This window comes from Henningerozyma blattae, chromosome 5 (genome assembly GCF_000315915.1).
Source record: "Henningerozyma blattae CBS 6284 chromosome 5, complete genome".
Classification (NCBI taxonomy): Eukaryota; Fungi; Ascomycota; class Saccharomycetes; order Saccharomycetales; family Saccharomycetaceae; genus Henningerozyma; species Henningerozyma blattae.
This window is the reverse complement of record NC_020189.1, coordinates 159559-177347: the sequence shown is the minus strand read 5'-3', so window position 1 is coordinate 177347 and position 17789 is coordinate 159559. Positions and strand designations below refer to the sequence as shown.

Here is a 17789-nt window from a genome sequence, read left to right as displayed (position 1 = left end):
GCTAGTCTTACTATTATAATAGATAAATATGGAAAGATTTTTATTATGTGTATTTATACTTTTGAAATGTCTAATTGTAAAGAAAAATTTTATACTTGATTATAAATTTATTTTTTTTTATTCTATTTTGTTATATTTTTATTTTAAGTCAATACAATTACCCCACTTTTTAGATACCATTTTTCGCTTGACTTCTATTTATCAAAAACCCTTGAAAATACCAAAATGCGATAGCCCGGATCTTCTATTGTAAGGCTGTCAGAAATGCCGCTAGAGCGGGGAAGGAAAAGTTACTTTTTGTGGAAGGAAATACGTGACCTGCTGTTTTCTTGTGAGGCTGAAGCACACGCTGGCATCACTGCGCACGGAACTGTAGGTAGATCATTTTGCACGGCAGCTAAAGGAGTGTATCAATTGAAAGTTCAAGAAAAATAATGCAATATAAAGTAATATTTCAATGGATACTGCTTACTGAATACATTACTAATTGGTAAAAATAAACTAAATAGTAAAATATTTATTATCAACTATTCTATTATATATATTATTACGCGAAGTTGCAAAACGCGTAAATCTCATCAAATCTAAAAAGTGAAAAAATTAAAAAATAATAAAAAAAAAAAGAGAAAGTAAGAAAGAAAAAAGATATAGAGAAGTGATAGACACACAATTAAAGAGGGTTCTTTTAACGCATGGTATTGATGCCTATTTAAAGCAATATTTAAATCTGTTAGAATTTTTTTTTTTTATTTTTCCCTTTCCTTTTGTATAAACCTCTAAATGTTTAATTCAAGTACCGTTTTGCCAGCAAAAGTACCACCAAATTTGGTTAGGCCACTAGCTTATAGAATTCTATCAAAAAAGCATGGTTTAAATATTAAATCCAATGGTCTTAATGAGTTAAGCAAAAATATTGGTATCTATTTCGGAATGGATTGGAAACGAAATCCCAAAATGTTCGAATTCTTGGAAATATTTGCTCAAGTTTGGAAAGAACAAGAAAGGGGGTTATTTGTAGACGATGTTGGTGTTAAAGGTGTCATAACAGAAATGAAAGAAAGAGAAAAAGTAGAATTGAATAGATTAGATGTTCAAAAAAATTCTAGACAAAAAAATGTGCTAAACATGTTAGATTTAGGTCCAAGAGGCAATGATATGGATATAGATCAAGATGACAATGAAATGCCCTTACAAAATACATCTTTACCTTCACTCCCAATAGATATGGATTCACAAGATACAATAAACATTACTCAAGAGCCTCAAGAATCCCAAGAATCTAGAGAGCCTATACAATCGTTGGAAGATCAAGCCACTGAGTTAGATTGGCAAGATTATTTTAAGCTAATTGGTGCTTGGGATCAACAAAAGTTCACTTATGACCCAATAAAATCTCAATTTAGATATTCACAATCACAAAAAAAGAAAATCCTACCCAATATTGAAGATAAATTAAATCTATTCAAGACAAGATATAACCTAACAAAAGATAGAGTGTTGAGAAATGAAGATTTCCAAAATGTAGATACTTTTAATCCTTTAAGTTCAATAGTGGCAATGAATAATGAATTAAATCAACAGAGTACAAATGCAATAGATAATAATGTCAGTATAACTCCAATTAAGAATTTAATTGGTCAAGATGGAAGGAATTTCTTAATCATGGGTATGATTTATAAATCACCAAGGGGTAGATGGTGTATGGAAGATGCATCTGGTAGTATAGAAATAAATATATCTCAAACAATTCCTACTGATGGGACTTATTATGTCCCTGGGTGTATTGTAATAGCTGAGGGGATTTATTTTAGTGCAGGTGATACATTCCATGTTACTTCAATGACACAACCTCCGGGAGAAAAAAGATTAAATACATTGGAAGCCATTGGTAATTTAGATTTATTAGGGGTTCATGGACAATCAAATGTAAATTATATCAGTAGATTAGATAATGAATTGAAAATCCGGTTACATTATTTAGAAAGAGAATTGACCGATAATATTTTTGTTATACTTGGTGGAGATTTGTTTCTTGATGAATTAAAGACTTTTGATGCGTTGAAAAAAATTTTTGAAAAATTAAATGAAGATCCACCAATTGTGTTAATCTTATTAGGTTCATTCTCTCAAAAACCGATTTTTGCTACTATGAATAATCATAGAATAAGTTCTAGTGAACAATATAAAAATAATTTTGATACTTTAGCCACATTATTAACTCAATTTGAAAATTTAATTGCAACTACAACCTTTATATTTATTCCAGGTGTCAATGATCCTTGGGGTTCTAGTGTTTCATTGGGATCATCTACTACTTTACCACAAAGGAATATACCAGAGGAATACCAATCAAAGATTAATAGGATTTGTAAAAAAACATATTGGGGGACTAATCCCATGCGATTAGCATATTTATCACAAGAAATCATCATAATGAGGGATGATCTTAGGGATAGATTCAAAAGACACAATATTGAATTTCCTATTGTAGTGGAGAAACAAATAAAGGAACAGGAATTGAGTATTGATAAAAGTGATGATGATATTCCGATAGATAAATTACCTTCACATTTAAAAGAATCACGTAAGATAGTGAAAACGCTACTTGATCAAGGCCATCTTTCACCATTCTTAATGAATATTAGACCTATTGTATGGGATTTGGATTTTTGTTTAAATATGTATCCAATTCCATCATTATTAATATTAAGTGACTCATCTTGTGATAAGTTTGATGTCACATATAACGGTTGTAAAGTAATTAATAGTGGCACTTTTATCAATAACAGACGAGCCAGGTATATTGAATACAGCCCTTCATTACGTCGTAGTATAGAACAAGAAATCAATTTTTAAAATGTTTAAGTATACAATAATAGCATGCAGTTTATAGATGTTGTATATAATGAGTAAAATATACGATAATATATTAATATTAGTTTGAAAATGCAAGAAAAAAGAGTGGAAGGGACAAGTGAAAAAAAATCATAATTTACATGTGACAGAAGGTGGTAAACAATACTTAGGGTCAATTGGCATCAAATCTTGTTTTCCTACTAAACTTAATCCAGCTAATGAGAAAATTGTATGGAAAACATCAGTTTCATTCCCAGGTCTATCGCTAAACCCACCTCTTTCCTCATCTTGACACTTTAATAGAAATTTTTCTAAATCATCACCATTAATCCAATCGATTTTGCCAAGTATAGCTAGAGAAGCACCTACCCACCATGAATAACAAGCATCAGGTAACTTGGAAGGTCTACCATTAAATCCACCTTCATTGACTTGTCTTTCACATAACCACCAAGCAGTTTGTTCTTGCTCGTCTTTGGTCAATATAGTATCAAGTTTACCGGTTAATGCTAAGGCGCCTAAACAAGTGAAAACTTGAGCTGAATGAGATTCTGCACCAATGCATAATCCATAACCCCCATCAAAATTTCTACAACGTTTAATATAATCTACTGCTGAATCTACGATATTATCAGTGAGACGGCCTAACAATTTCAAAGTGGCTAAACCATTATAGATAAATCTTGTATCAACTTCACCAAATTGATCACCTTGGAAAGACCCGTCCTCCAATTGGTTGGTGACAACAAACTTAACTATGCTCTCAATCTGTTCATTTGTCAAAGAGTCTATACTATCATAGATAGCTAGTATTTGTACACCACTGAGAGTGGCTAACATATGACCATCGTGTCCCGGGTATGGTGCAAAAGTACCAGAATTTTCATCAAAGCACGACAATACAAACTTTATAATTTCGTCCCTGGGAAGTGCGTCAATTCTATCTAGTAATGTCAGAGCTGTAATACCCCAATAAATCCCATTTAGTCGTAAATGTTCTGTTAGCCAATGCTCCAAGTGGTCTGGCTGAGTATTCAACTGTTGAATATATTTAACATGTAATTCTTTATGGATAATGGACATTTTGTGATATCGTAACAATTGAATTGATTGTTTATAATATTTTTTTTGTTTTGAGTTTTTTTATTATTCTTTATTTTTTCTAATAAAAAGAAAAAAAAGTTTTTAAGACTACAATTATTAAGAGTAAAGGAAACCCTATTATATTATTAGTAGATACAGTATAGACTTCCCCTATGACAGTAACAATAATAGGAAAGCTAGACAATAAACGATAGAATTCAAAGTAGTCTAACTATGAGGTGTCCTGTTTCCCAATTAAACAACAACTTTTTATGAAGAAACGTAATACTTTTCTTGTGTGTGTATCTGAATCAAACCTTTTTTCTTTTTCTATTAATAACATACTTGTCCAAAAGACGTATGCCGAGAAATCCCAGTGAATCACTCGGTACGGAAAATAGTCCGTGAAATATCAGATGGATTGTTTGAGATCTCAACATCAAATTCTTCATTACAATAACGGGAAACCTTTGTTTAACACAGATATTTTGACTAACTGTAGAACCATCTATAGTATGCCTGATACCAGTATTGACAGAGTAGCAAAGATGGCCACTATTATTGTGTACTTCCATATTGGTAAATCTGCAGGTTTATGGGGATCTAGAATTCATGTTTAGTGTGAATGCTGGAATTCACACCATCCTTTTCTTCAGACGCTTTAGGTTAAAGTAGCCAGAGTGTCGTCATTGAATTCAGGACACACTAAGTTTGAAATGTTAAAAGCGGTTGCTCCAGTGATAGAAAGTTTCAGGTTCCAAGACCCCATCCTTTTTCTACTGGGGCCTTCCACGGAGTGTCCCGATACAGATATTGTCACATTCTTTCGATACCATTGATACCAGATAAAGTTCTATCAATGAAAGTATCAAATGCAATATAGGTATACGCTAGCAGAGCTGTGACAGTCAACTAGTAAAAATTGAGCCATTAGGAGATTAAGTATTACTGAAAAGAATCAGTGATAACTGAGTCTGTAGAAGTGCCAAAAATAATTTGTTTTACTATTAATATGATTGAGTCTTTTTTGCACGTTGTTAAAGAGCTACAGCCAAATTCCAATTACAGACGCGACCTTATTGTCCGTAGGTAATGTTTCCTATTATGTGTACCTGGTGAGCCTCACACTGGATAAGTCTTTACCGCCATCTTAAAAATTCCCTTACTGAAACATTCTTATACACTTGATTCAGTAACTTCTAACTTGTAAACCTATCGGCTTGTTTTCCTAGAATATCCAAATGTGCACTCTTCGAACTTTCTTGCCAAAAGCATGTTAGAATGTGTGTAATAGATCTTGCACACCTGTCACAAAAGTCATTAGAGCCTGTAAGAAACTTGTGTTTTTATGAATTAGTCTAGTACTCGACCTAACAGTTAACAGATAGGAGTTTGTAAAATTGAATCTCAACTAAAATTAGAAATGAAGTCAAAAAAATCTAAGTATATAAATGGCTAACTAATTTCATTAATCAATAATTTCCACTTCTTTCCATTCAATCTTAAATTACAAATAACTATCCAACAAGAAAAACATTTATTTTTCTTTTACTCTCGCTTAATAAAACTTAATTAGAAATGAAGGTCTCTTCCACTGTATTTTTGGCAGCAGCTGCATCTACTGCATTCGCTGAAGTCGTTACCAACTCGACTTCTTCCGTTACAGCTTCTTCTCAGTTGAGCTCTGTTGCTCCACCTGCTGTTTGGAAGCCTTCGGATGAGTCTTCTAAATCTTCAGATGAATCATCTGCTGCTGTACCTCCTGCATCTTCGAACGGACCTTCTTCTGCATCTGCTGCTGTATCCACTCCTGCTTCCCCTGCTGTTTCGGCTCCTGCTTCTTCTGGTATACCTCCTGCATCTTCGAACGGACCTTCTTCTCCATCTGCTGCTGTATCCACTCCTGCTTCCCCTGCTGTTTCGGCTCCTGCTGCTTCTGGTGTACCTGCATCTGTTGTTTCCAATGAGCCATCTGCTTCGGATAGTAGTGCTTCTGCTACCCCTTTCCATAAGTCTTCTGCTAAGCCCACCCCTACTCCTTCTCGTAAACCTTCTCAATCAGCACCTACACCTGGTAAGCCAACTCCTACTCCTTCTCGTAAACCTTCTCAATCAGCACCTACACCTGGTAAGCCAACTCCTACTCCTTCTCGTAAACCTTCTCAATCAGCACCTACACCTGGTAAGCCAACTCCTACTCCTTCTCGTAAACCTTCTGCTGGTCCTTCCAAAAAACCTTCAGTTGGTCCAACTCATAAGCCATCTGTAGGTACTTCCCAGACTTCAGAAGCTCCTACTTGGAGTTCTTCCTATACATCATCAGAAACTCCTTCATGGAATCCTTCCTTCACATCTTCGGATGGTTCATGGAGTCCTTCCTATACCTCCTCTCCTAAAACTTCGGATGAAACTTCTTGGGATCCTTCATATAAGCCTTCAGGTGAACCTTCTTGGACACCATCTCCTTCTTCGTTGGAACCTTCTGTTGGTCCATCCCACAAGCCTTCCGTTGGTCCATCCCACAAGCCTTCTGTTGGTCCATCCCACAAGCCTTCTGTTGGTCCATCCCACAAGCCTTCTGTTGGTCCATCTCACAAGCCTTCTGTTGGTCCATCCCACAAGCCTTCTGTTGGTCCATCCCACAAGCCTTCTGTTGGTCCATCTCACAAGCCTTCTGTTGGTCCATCCCACAAGCCTTCTGTCACCCCATCCCACAAGCCTTCTGTCACTCCATCCCACAAGCCTTCTGTCACTCCATCCCACAAGCCTTCTGTTACTGACACCAATACTGTTACTACTACCAAGACTTATGAAACTACAGCAACTGCTACTGAAACCAAGGAAACTACTGTTACTGCTACTGAAACTATTTGTGACGGTAATGGTCATTGTACAACCGCTACCACCACCAAGACTTTGGAAACGACTGCCACCGAAACTGAAACATTAGAAACTACTGCTACTGAAACCTTGGAAACTACTGCTACCGAAACCTTGGAAACTACTGTTACTGCTACTGAAACTATTTGTGACGATAATGGTCATTGTACAACCGCTACCACCACCAAGACTTTGGAAACGACTGCTACTGCTACTGAAACATTAGAAACTACTGCTACTGAAACCAAGGAAACTACTGTTACTGCTACTGAAACTATTTGTGATGACAATGGTCATTGTACAACTGCCACTTCTACTCAGACCTTGGATACCACTGTTATTATCACTCAACCTACCTGTGATGGTGATTGTAATACTGTTTCAATTACTGATGTTTCAACTTCTACTCCTTTCACCAAAACTTTCGATAGTACTGAATACACAGTTATTACAGAATATACCACTTACTGTCCAGAACCAACGACTTTCACTACTGGTGGTAAGACTTACACTGTTACTGAACCAGGTGTTGTAACTATTACCGAATGTGACTCTTGTGAAGGCCCTGCTACCACCGTTACTCAAGAGAATGTTACTAAGACTACCACGCATGATCAAACTGTTTACACTACTTACTGTCCAGAACCAACTATTTTCACCACTGGTGGTAAGACTTACACTGTTACTGAAGCAACTACTTTGACTATAACCAACTGTGACTCTTGTGAAGGTCCTGCTACCACCGTTACAGGCGATAATGTTACCAAGACTACTACCCATGATCAAACTGTTTACACTACCTACTGTCCAGAACCAACTACAATTACTACTGGCGGTAAGACTTACACTGTTACTGAACCAACTACTTTGACTATAACCAACTGTGACTCTTGTGAAGGTCCTGCTACCACTGTTACAGGCGATAATGTTACCAAGACTACTACCCATGATCAAACTGTTTACACTACCTACTGTCCAGAACCAACCACATTTACTACTGGTAGTAAGACTTACACTGTTACTGAACCAGGTGTTGTTACTATTACCGAATGTGACTCTTGTGAAGAAACTGCTAAACCAGAAACTCCAAAGACTGAAACTGCTAACCCAGAATCTCCAAAGACTGAATCTTCTATGCGTGACCAAACTGTTTACACTACCTACTGTCCAGAACCAACTACATTTACCACTGGTGGTAAGACTTACACTGCTTCTGAACCAGGTGTTGTTACTATTACCCAATGTGACTCTTGTGAAGAAACTGCTAACCCAGAATCTCCAAAGACTGAAACTGCTAACCCAGAATCTCCAAAGACTCAAACTGCTAACCCAGAATCTCCAAAGACTCAAACTGCTAAACAAGAACCTCCAAAGAGTGAAGCTGCTCCAGCTACTGTTCAAACTGTTGCCACTACCCATGACTTCACTACCGTTGTTTCTCAACCAACTACTTTTACCACTGGTGGTAAGACTTTTACTGCTTCTTCTGGTACATTAGTTGGCTCCGTCACAAATGTTCAAACTAAGAATATCGAAGCTTCTCCAGTTGTTTCTGGTTCTTCTCCAGCTGAAAATCCTTCAACTCATTCTATCTTAGTTGCAACTAATGCTGCTAACTTTGTCATTCCATCTTTCTTGGGTTTGGCTGGTGCAGCTTTTATGTTGATCTAAGCTAGTTCATTTATTATGATATTCTAATTCTGTTCTTTTAAATTATTCAAGCAGTGATCACATTTATGATTGATCACAAGGAACTAACTTGTTCGTTCATCCTTTTTACTTCTTCTGTCAGTGCTTTGTTTTGACACTTATTATTCTGTTTTTATTTCTTTCTCAATTGTAACGCAAAATTTAATACCACTTATCTAGGATTTACATAATTATCGACTTTATATAATCTAATATTTTATAAAACAAATGTAATTTTTCTACCGTAGTAGTGTCTCTGCTCCTTGAGAGTAATATCAAAATGTTTTTTGTGTTGCTAGAAGTAGTTATAGGATTTACTCCAGTTGGTGACTATAAATTATCTAATTGGGGTTTTTATTAGCGACGTGTGTTCATGTTATAATCTCTTTTATCCTAAAACAATATATCTACTGTTGTTTAAAGACCATAAATAACTAACAGTTATTAGTTGTTGCACAAAGCCACAGTTATGACAATATTCAGTCTTTAGTAGCCATTAGTATAAAGCTACAGCTCTAACAGATTTCTAACAATTATGTATATTCTACCTTTCAGATATATTTGTAGTGTTTATATTTTTGTTAAGAAACTAACAATTCGTTTTGGGTCAAAAAATATAAAAAAAAATATTTCTTATAAAAGTAAATAGTGACCAAAATGGTAGGAATATTTCTATGTAAATACTGTATAACTTGCCAAGCTTGAAATATCACGTACCAAGTGATATTTTTATACAACCTGCATTTCTCGGAATATAAAGAGAGCTTGTTCTTATATACTACTGTAGTTTTATATACGTATTTAGCTGAAGGAGGACAATAATAAGTACAAAAGATACCATAAAGATTTGATATATTTTGAGCATAAAAATTTACATACTAAATAATGTTTTTTTTAATATAACCTGGGTTTCTTGGAACTTATATAGAGTTCTTTTTTATCAATTTCTATAGTTTTACATACGTTATTCGGTTAAAGAAGGGCCTGTAAAAGAGCAAATCCTACTATTAAGTTCTAACGGAATAGTCTGTGTACTTAGATATCCGATTGTGGGATTCAACTGGCCAAAATCGGAGTTTCTTAGTGAGACCTATTCCACACCTTCTTACCTATATATATTTTTAATAATCTCTAGACCTAACTCAACTGTTTAACTGCAATAAGTCGATACCGTACCATTACAATAATACTCCAACATAGTCTTACATCATATGACTCCTTCATTTTACGAGCTTCGCATAGGTGCTGCATCATCTCTATTTAACGTATATAAAAAGGACCCGACTCTCTCTGCTACTAGCTCTCCAGAGTGCCTCCTCTTACTCCAGACACTATTTTTTCCGTAGCTCTTTCTACTTCTACAATCCTTCTTCTTTATTAACAACATAATTTAACAACACTTTTGTAAACTAACTTAGGAATAAAATACAAAATAATAACGGCTGGGGAATGAGACTTTAAACTTAAACAAACCCAACTTTAACCAAGTTAAATAACCTTCGAACTTCCGAAAATATGCTTGTCTCCTTAAACTATGTAATAATTATTAAACGAAATATAATTTTATTGCTATAGGTTGAGAAGCTAGTACTTTGTAAGATAGAACAGCTACTTTCAATTACTTAATTAGTTTACTATTGTAATTGCTTCAATAAGTAGTCATATACAATAATGGAAACTAATTACTGGTTACTATGATTTATAAATTAATACTTAGCATACTGGTATGCAATTGAATTCTAGTGCCTAAATCGATATGATACCTTGTAAACCGTTATAACTTAATAACGTCTACATCAAACAGCTGTTGTAAAACCTTCTAAGCGCCATCGCTTTTCGCGTAGTACTTACAGAAACTCGGTACAAGAGAAGTATCGAGAGAGGACAGATCAGCTGACCACAACTGAGAAACAGCTATTAAGTAGGTGGAAACACCAACTGTAACTACCGAATCTGCACCCACTTTTGGTCCACCACAGACGCCTATTAGTAAGAATGACACCCAGGTTTCAGTGTGTACAATCTGAAAACACCTGATCCCTGTACCAAGTGTACACTGAGGAATTATCCTACTCTTGTCAAGCAAGTATTACAAAGGCAACAGTGTTGACCTATAAAGTCAGCAAAGAAATTATATTGGATTAAATAAAAGAAATTGAGCAATAGTAACAGCAGTAAGTGAATATACTGGAATTGTCAATAATGAGCATAAATTGAAGACGAGGTGACACAAACAAAATAAAAATGAAAACTTTAGACAGAGTAGATAATATAAACTATAGGAAGGAAGTTTTGCTGTTTGTTTGGTGATTTCTTTTTTCTTCCTAAAAGAACCCAAAGTGAAGTTTCGCAATGAGAAAGAGAAATCTTGTCCCTTTATATATAATTTATTGGTGTAAAGGCGCTTGATTTTTGTAATTGGTTATTAACAATAGATAAATTAATAATTAATTAGTTCTATTAGTCACGAGAGTAATGCTCTTAAATTGGCATTAATGGCTCATTAATTTATCTCATAGGTGGCTTTAATTACATATGTTGATATGTTTGCTATTGTTTATGATTTATAGTAACGATATCGGTGATCGATAGGGCTCAATAAGTGGGCATAAGTGCTTGTGTATTGTAATTGGATTAGTGACGTTGGATCCAAGAAGTTAATTATTGGTTTATATCAACATCATGTTGTAAACCAACTTAGAACTACGATAAACTTAAATAGTAACCAACAGAAACTTAACTTAACAACCAATTAACTTAACACCATTTAATACTTCGAACTGACGAATATAATTGTTGTTCTTTGTAAACTAAATAACTATATAAAAGAACTATAAATTTATGTCTTAAGTCTGAAAAGCTGGCCTTTAAATACTTTTCAAAGGTCAACGCCAGCTTTTCCATTTTACTTTAGTTGGACTGTTTGTAAGCTTACTTACAAGGGTAGGAGTGCACAGTTTGAGTAATGCTGGCTAACTAGTAGAGATTATGCATTGAACAAATATTCACAGGTATGCAACTAGCAGTTGCTCAGTATTATCTATACTTTCTAGTTAGAAACTTGTAGATGAGTATAAAGTCGATCTCGTCTACAACACATTGTGACATAGTGATACTGTCAGTACACTGTGTCAAGGGTTAGGAGCTTACAAGCCCTAACTAAATCAGAGACGTTCGCGTCAACATGTTGCGACGCGTAAACTCGCTTGTATATAAAGCGATGCCCATGAGGCATCTATATAGAATTACACAGAATAAGATAAGTAAGTTATAGTTATAAGAATAATCAGGGTTATAGTCATCTATAAACTACTAGTCAGATCACTATATAATACTCATCAACAGAAGTAAAGCGCAAGTGGTTTAGTGGTAAAATCCAACGTTGCCATCGTTGGGCCCCCGGTTCGATTCCGGGCTTGCGCAATTTAATAAATTTGACCTAGCAACAATTTGTAAATTTTTTTGCTTTGCTACTCCCAGTAATATATCTTTTTGGCTGCTAGTTTTATACCAACTGTTTATTAAACTATACAACTATATACCTGGGACTATGTAAGTTAAATATTATTATTATTACGTTCCGATTTGTTCACTATATACTTCCATCTTTTGTATCTCGTCCTTTTTGTTTTTTGGTCCTTACTTCTTTGTTCTATTTTAACCCTCTAGTTTATTCTTTTAGCTTTAGATTCTTAAATAGAATTTATGTTCATGATTCATTCACTTGTTAATCTACATGTTCATTTCGTTATTACGTGACCTCAACTTATACACGCGACTAGTGTAACTCACACTACGTGACAAATGTTATAAATTTTTTATTAATAAATACAAATAATGCTGGAATATGATTATATCATTTTCTATCAAGTGGTAAAAGACTTTTTATCACGTGACTTCTTATTTAAAATATGTTTTTCTGTTTATATCGAAAAACACTATTTAAGAAATATATTCATTTTAGTTATAGTATCTACTATATATTTCAAAATAGGATAATCGTCTTTACATCTTAAACACTGTATAACAATGTCTAACTCTCTTGAATCCCAGTAAATAAACCTAACTAAATTGATAGAAAATATTTCTATAGTTCTGTAGTTTACAATATGATACTTAATAATATAAATAACGGTATAAAAGAGTAACTCAATCATAATAAAATAACTTTTATTATTTCTTTCGGTACTTAGTTTGTATATCTGCTATCCTTTGCTTTTCTTATTATGTTAACTCTTTTTCTTAACATCTCTTTTCCGATTCTTTTCATTTAACATTATTCTTATTTTCTTGCTCATCGAAAAATATAACTCTATGTTAAAATTTTCACTGGCAGCAAAAGCCAGCTACACAACACTTGTTGATAGAGACCAGTTTCGGTTGAATTAGAATAGATTAACAAATGTAATATTATATCTGATGAAAGTTATCAATCTTATTAGTTATGGTCTTTACCATTTACTTTTATACAATTTTGACTAAGTACATTGCTAAAAGCTAATATCACAGACACATTAATTTAGCCAAGTATTTATAAAAAAAATAAAAGGGATAAATATGTGTATGTATACATACAAGTGTATGAAGAGACAGATGTTTAACATAGTATCACTAAATATGTCAGACCAGAGGCTATATTGATATATCATAAATCAGGCTGCCACGATATATTTGTCCGGGTGACTATTGTAAATATCTACCAATTTTTCCAATAAAGGTCCTATACTCGTAATAAAGCCTTCACATGATCTTGATGAAATCATAAGACTTGCGGAATGACTAACTACAAGATGAAGTTCCTTCTCGAGGTAACAATATGAACTCTTTTTGATGTTCAAGTGGAATAGACTTATGACGAACAACAGCAGATTATATATTTTCATACTTATATACTTGACATAAGATGTCTACTAATTGTAATATTCTAAGAAAAAACTCTTGGACTAATCAAAATTCCCCTCATAATGAGGCATATGCCTGTAGAGCACCTTATATTTCAAAGCAATTTAAAATTTCCTGTGAACAATATATTCAAAAAATTGTCAAAAATCATTAAAATATTATGTTAAATGTTAAGTTTAACAATTTAAATTCTACAGTAGTATCTCTTATTATTCTGTAATAAGAACATATCATATCCTATTTTAGATGGAATGAATCACGCAACGGTTTCCTATTTAATCATTCTCGCTTAATGGTGTCGGAGTTTACTCCCTTCGAAAATTTCATTGCTTATCAATAAAAAAGAGTGAACTAAAGGATGTAGTTTAATTTAGAGAAAATCAATTTCGAGAGAAAAATAAAAAAACTAACAAAAAATACAGGAGAGACCCTTTTATTGGTTACTATTTTCAAATAATACAGACAAACAGAGTGAAATAGAATGCAAATTTATGCCTAGTTAGACATTCTTAACATTCTCTATAACGATTTCTATTAAAGTGTTAGTGAAATCAAAATATCGTTTGTTTTCATTGTTAACCTCTTTTTTTAAAATAAAAATATCTAAAATATAAACAGTCAAGATGAATCGAATCTTATTCGCAGGATTTTCTTTTTTTTTACTATTAAATTGTATATTGGCAAAACCACAATGTGCAATGTATGGAAATTGTGGTAAAAAATCATTATTTGGGAAAGAATTACCATGCGCAATTGATCCGACTAATTCTTCATTTACTACAGAGCCAATAACAACTGAAGTCCGTGAATTAATTATCGAAGTTTGTGGTGAAGAATGGTCCGATGTAGACTCATTGTGCTGCTCAAAAGATCAGATATTAGCTCTACAAAAGAACCTAAAAAAGGCTGGATCTTTTATTTCATCATGTCCTGCGTGTGCTAAAAATTTTAATAATTTATTCTGCGATTTTACATGTTCTCCAACGCAATCTGATTACATGAATATTACAAAGACTGCTATTTCTAAATCGCAACTACCAGTTGTTGATGAGCTGGACTTTTTTATTAATTCAACATTAGCTTCAATATTTTACGACTCATGTAAAGATGTTAGACTATCTTCTACAAATGGCCATGCGATGGATTTTATTGGTGGTGGTGCAAAAAATTACACTCAATTTTTAAAATTTTTAGGAGATAAGCATCCATTAATTGGTGGTTCACCTTTTCAAATAAATTATAGATATCCCACCATTGATAATGTTCCTGAAACCTTCCGTATATTCAATAATTCAGTATATGCTTGTAATGATCCACAATATAAATGTGATTGCAATGATTGTGAAGCTTCTTGCTCAAACTTAAAAACACTAGACGAAAATGATATTACAATTGGTAGATGGCATTTAACTTCGTTCATTTTGATTGTTATCTATACGTTAGTAACCATACTTGTATTATTATCAGTGTCGGTATCTTATATTAAGAATAAAAGGAAAAATATTAGATTAAGAATTCTCTCAGAAGATCTAGATAATCATTTCACTTCATCAGATATTCATGCTAATGATAGCTTATTCCAACAATATTCAATTGTAACAAACCCTTTGAATAACAAAATTGAACAATATTCTCAAAAGGTCACTCATTATGCTGCTAAAAACCCATATTCCATAATTTACTCAACGTGCTTTATAGTGATGCTATGTGGTATTTTATTATTGCGTTTCGATAGATTAGAAACTGACCCTATAAATTTATGGGTAAATAAAAATTCACAAATGTTTAAAGAGAAACAATATTTTGAAGAGACGTTTGGTCTACTTCATAGAACTGAGCAAATCTTTGTTGTTAACGAAACAGGTCCAATATTTTCATCATATGAAACTATTAAATGGTGGTTTAATGTAGAAAAGAGAATTACTGAAGAATCATTCAAGAATCAATCGTTTACTTATCAAGATATTTGTATGAGATCAAGTCCTAACTCAAGTTGTATTATAGAATCTTTTACTCAATATTTTTCTGGTGAGATACCTGATAAATATGTTTGGAAATCCGAAATAAAATCATGTTCTTCATCACCAGAAAAATGCTCTCCAAATTCGTATCAGCCATTAGTGAAGAATATTTTGTTTAGTGATGTTGACAATGTATTAAATTCACAGGCATTTGTAGTAACATTATTATTAGATAATCATACTCAATCAGCAATTGAATGGGAACAAGAATTAGAAAATTATTTATTAAGTACGGGTGTACCTTCAGGTGTAAGGATCAGCTTTAACACGGAACTTTCATTCCAAAAGGAAACAAGCTATCCTAGTAACATAAGCTTTTTCTTTTTGTCTTATTTATCAATGTTTATTTACTCGTTATGGGCACTAAAAAGGAAATCAGGTGAAACTAGAGTTATATTAGGACTGGCAGGAGTACTTATCGTTGCTGCATCAACAACTTGTGCTTCATCGCTATTAACTATTCTTGGTATAAGGTCTAATACGATTATTACTAATGTTTTAACATGCTTAATGCTAGCCATTGGCTTCGATAATATTATTTTAATTACTCGTGAATACGATCGTTTATCCGAACAATATTCCTCTATGGACTTATACCAGCGTATAGAAAAATCAACTGAAAGAATATCCCCATCTATCATACTATCATTTCTTTGCCAATGCAGTTGTTTCTTAATTGCCTTGTTTATTCCTATACCTGCGCTTCGTAGTTTTGCACTTTATTCTGTTACTTCATTTTCAATTAATTTAATTCTCCAATTTACAACTTTCATATCTGTGCTAACATTATATGAAATTAAATGGTCTACTATTAAATTGAATGTTAGTGAACATCCAGAGCCTATTAAAATGTTTAAATTATCAAGTATATTACCTTGGAAGCATTATATCATGACATTCTTCGGTGGGTGGTTTTTGTTTTCATTGCTATTTATTCCTGAAATTCAAATAGGTCTCGACAAAGCTTCTATTTTGCCTCACAAATCTCATTTGTTAAATTATTTTGAGGACACATATAATTACTTTAAAGCTGCCCCCCCTGTTTACTTTATTGTCAAAGACTTAGACTTAACTCAGAGAAAGAATCAAAAGAAAGTATGCGCAGAATTTTCGACCTGTGATTCTGATTCTTTGGGTAATATTCTAAAGGCCGAAACCAACAAATCAATTATAATTGGTCCAGTAGCAAATTGGCTTGACGATTTCATGATGTTTTTGAATCCTGATTTAGAAGAGTGTTGCCAGGTGGAGAAAGGAACTCAAAACAAATGCCCATTGCCTAGCCAAAGTCAAGATTGCGAAGTATGCTATAAAGATAGAAAATGGAGTTATAATATGGACGGGTTCCCCGAAGGCTCAGATTTTATTAGATATTTAAATATATGGTTAAACACATCAAATATTCCCTGTAAACTCGGAGGTAAGGATTTGTATTCAAAATTTATTCATAAAGATGATAATCAAGTGATATCTTCTGTTTTTAAAACTTCACACGCTCCAGTTAGTTCCTACAAAGGATATCTCACATCATATTTTGATGTAATTAGAATTCCAGATTTTTTTAAGGATCTAGATATATTTGCGTTTTCTCCATCCTATATCTACTTTTCTCAATATAACAATATTATTAAGTCAACTCTAGCGTTATTAATTACAGAGTTATTACTATGCACAGCAATGATTGCTGTGCTTTTGAAATCACTTCGAACTTCTATATTATTATCCATTTCTATTATGATGACCTTAGTTGATCTTGGTGCATTCATGAGGTTTTTCGGTATTATGTTAAATTCTGTTAGTGCAATGAACTTAGTCATCTGCGAGGGGTTTGTAGCTGGATTTTGCATACATATCGCGAGAGCGTTCACCAATATTCCAAGAGGAATGAAAAATGATAGATTAGGCAGGACAATATTTTCACTTGACACTGTTGGTTATTCTGTTATACTAGGCATTGTTTTAACTAAAATTGTTGGTATTTGTGTTCTTGCATTCACAAATTCCAAAATGCTTGATCTATTCTTTTTCAAAATGTGGCTATTTTTTATTATCATTGCTGCCTTCCATTCTTTGATATTATTCCCCACACTTCTCTCAGTATTTGGCGGAAAAAGCTTTGTAGATGAATCTATGAATTATGATACTTATGTTCCACTTAATATTTAATACCATTATTCATATTAGTAAAACTTATTGAAATTGGCTATATGTAGTTTTTTTCGCCTTATAGTTTTCTAAATTTTTAAATCTATATTCTTTGAATCGTATCAATTTCTATAAAAAGTATATATTTTCTATTTTCTATTACATTTAACAAAATATATTTTTTTGATAGTTAACGTGGATATAAGTAGAGAG

At 33.3% G+C, this 17789-nt stretch overlaps 4 protein-coding genes and 1 non-coding gene across 5 annotated transcripts; 4 read left to right on the top strand and 1 right to left on the bottom strand.

The window, feature by feature from the left end:
• Nucleotides 1–780: 780 nt before the first annotated feature.
• On the top strand, nucleotides 781–2856 carry DPB2 (DNA polymerase epsilon noncatalytic subunit; the record flags this gene model as incomplete). The annotated part of the gene is made up of 1 exon (XM_004180612.1): nucleotides 781–2856. The coding sequence occupies one exon, from the start codon at nucleotides 781–783 to the stop codon at nucleotides 2854–2856; it is 2076 nt and encodes a 691-aa protein (XP_004180660.1).
• A 129-nt stretch (nucleotides 2857–2985) lies between these two features.
• Nucleotides 2986–3939, bottom strand: BET2 (Rab geranylgeranyltransferase BET2; the record flags this gene model as incomplete). The annotated part of the gene is made up of 1 exon (XM_004180611.1): nucleotides 2986–3939. The coding sequence occupies one exon, from the start codon at nucleotides 3937–3939 to the stop codon at nucleotides 2986–2988; it is 954 nt and encodes a 317-aa protein (XP_004180659.1).
• Nucleotides 3940–5517: 1578 nt separating this feature from the next.
• TBLA0E00780 (uncharacterized protein) lies at nucleotides 5518–8490 on the top strand (the record flags this gene model as incomplete). The annotated part of the gene is made up of 1 exon (XM_004180610.1): nucleotides 5518–8490. One exon carries the CDS (start codon nucleotides 5518–5520, stop codon nucleotides 8488–8490), a length of 2973 nt encoding a protein of 990 aa, XP_004180658.1.
• Nucleotides 8491–11860: 3370 nt separating this feature from the next.
• On the top strand, nucleotides 11861–11931 carry TBLA0Etrna5G. The gene has a single exon. It is a non-coding gene; the product is annotated as a tRNA-Gly (tRNA).
• A 2102-nt stretch (nucleotides 11932–14033) lies between these two features.
• Nucleotides 14034–17597, top strand: NCR1 (sphingolipid transporter; the record flags this gene model as incomplete). The annotated part of the gene is made up of 1 exon (XM_004180609.1): nucleotides 14034–17597. The coding sequence occupies one exon, from the start codon at nucleotides 14034–14036 to the stop codon at nucleotides 17595–17597; it is 3564 nt and encodes a 1187-aa protein (XP_004180657.1).
• Nucleotides 17598–17789: the final 192 nt, after the last annotated feature.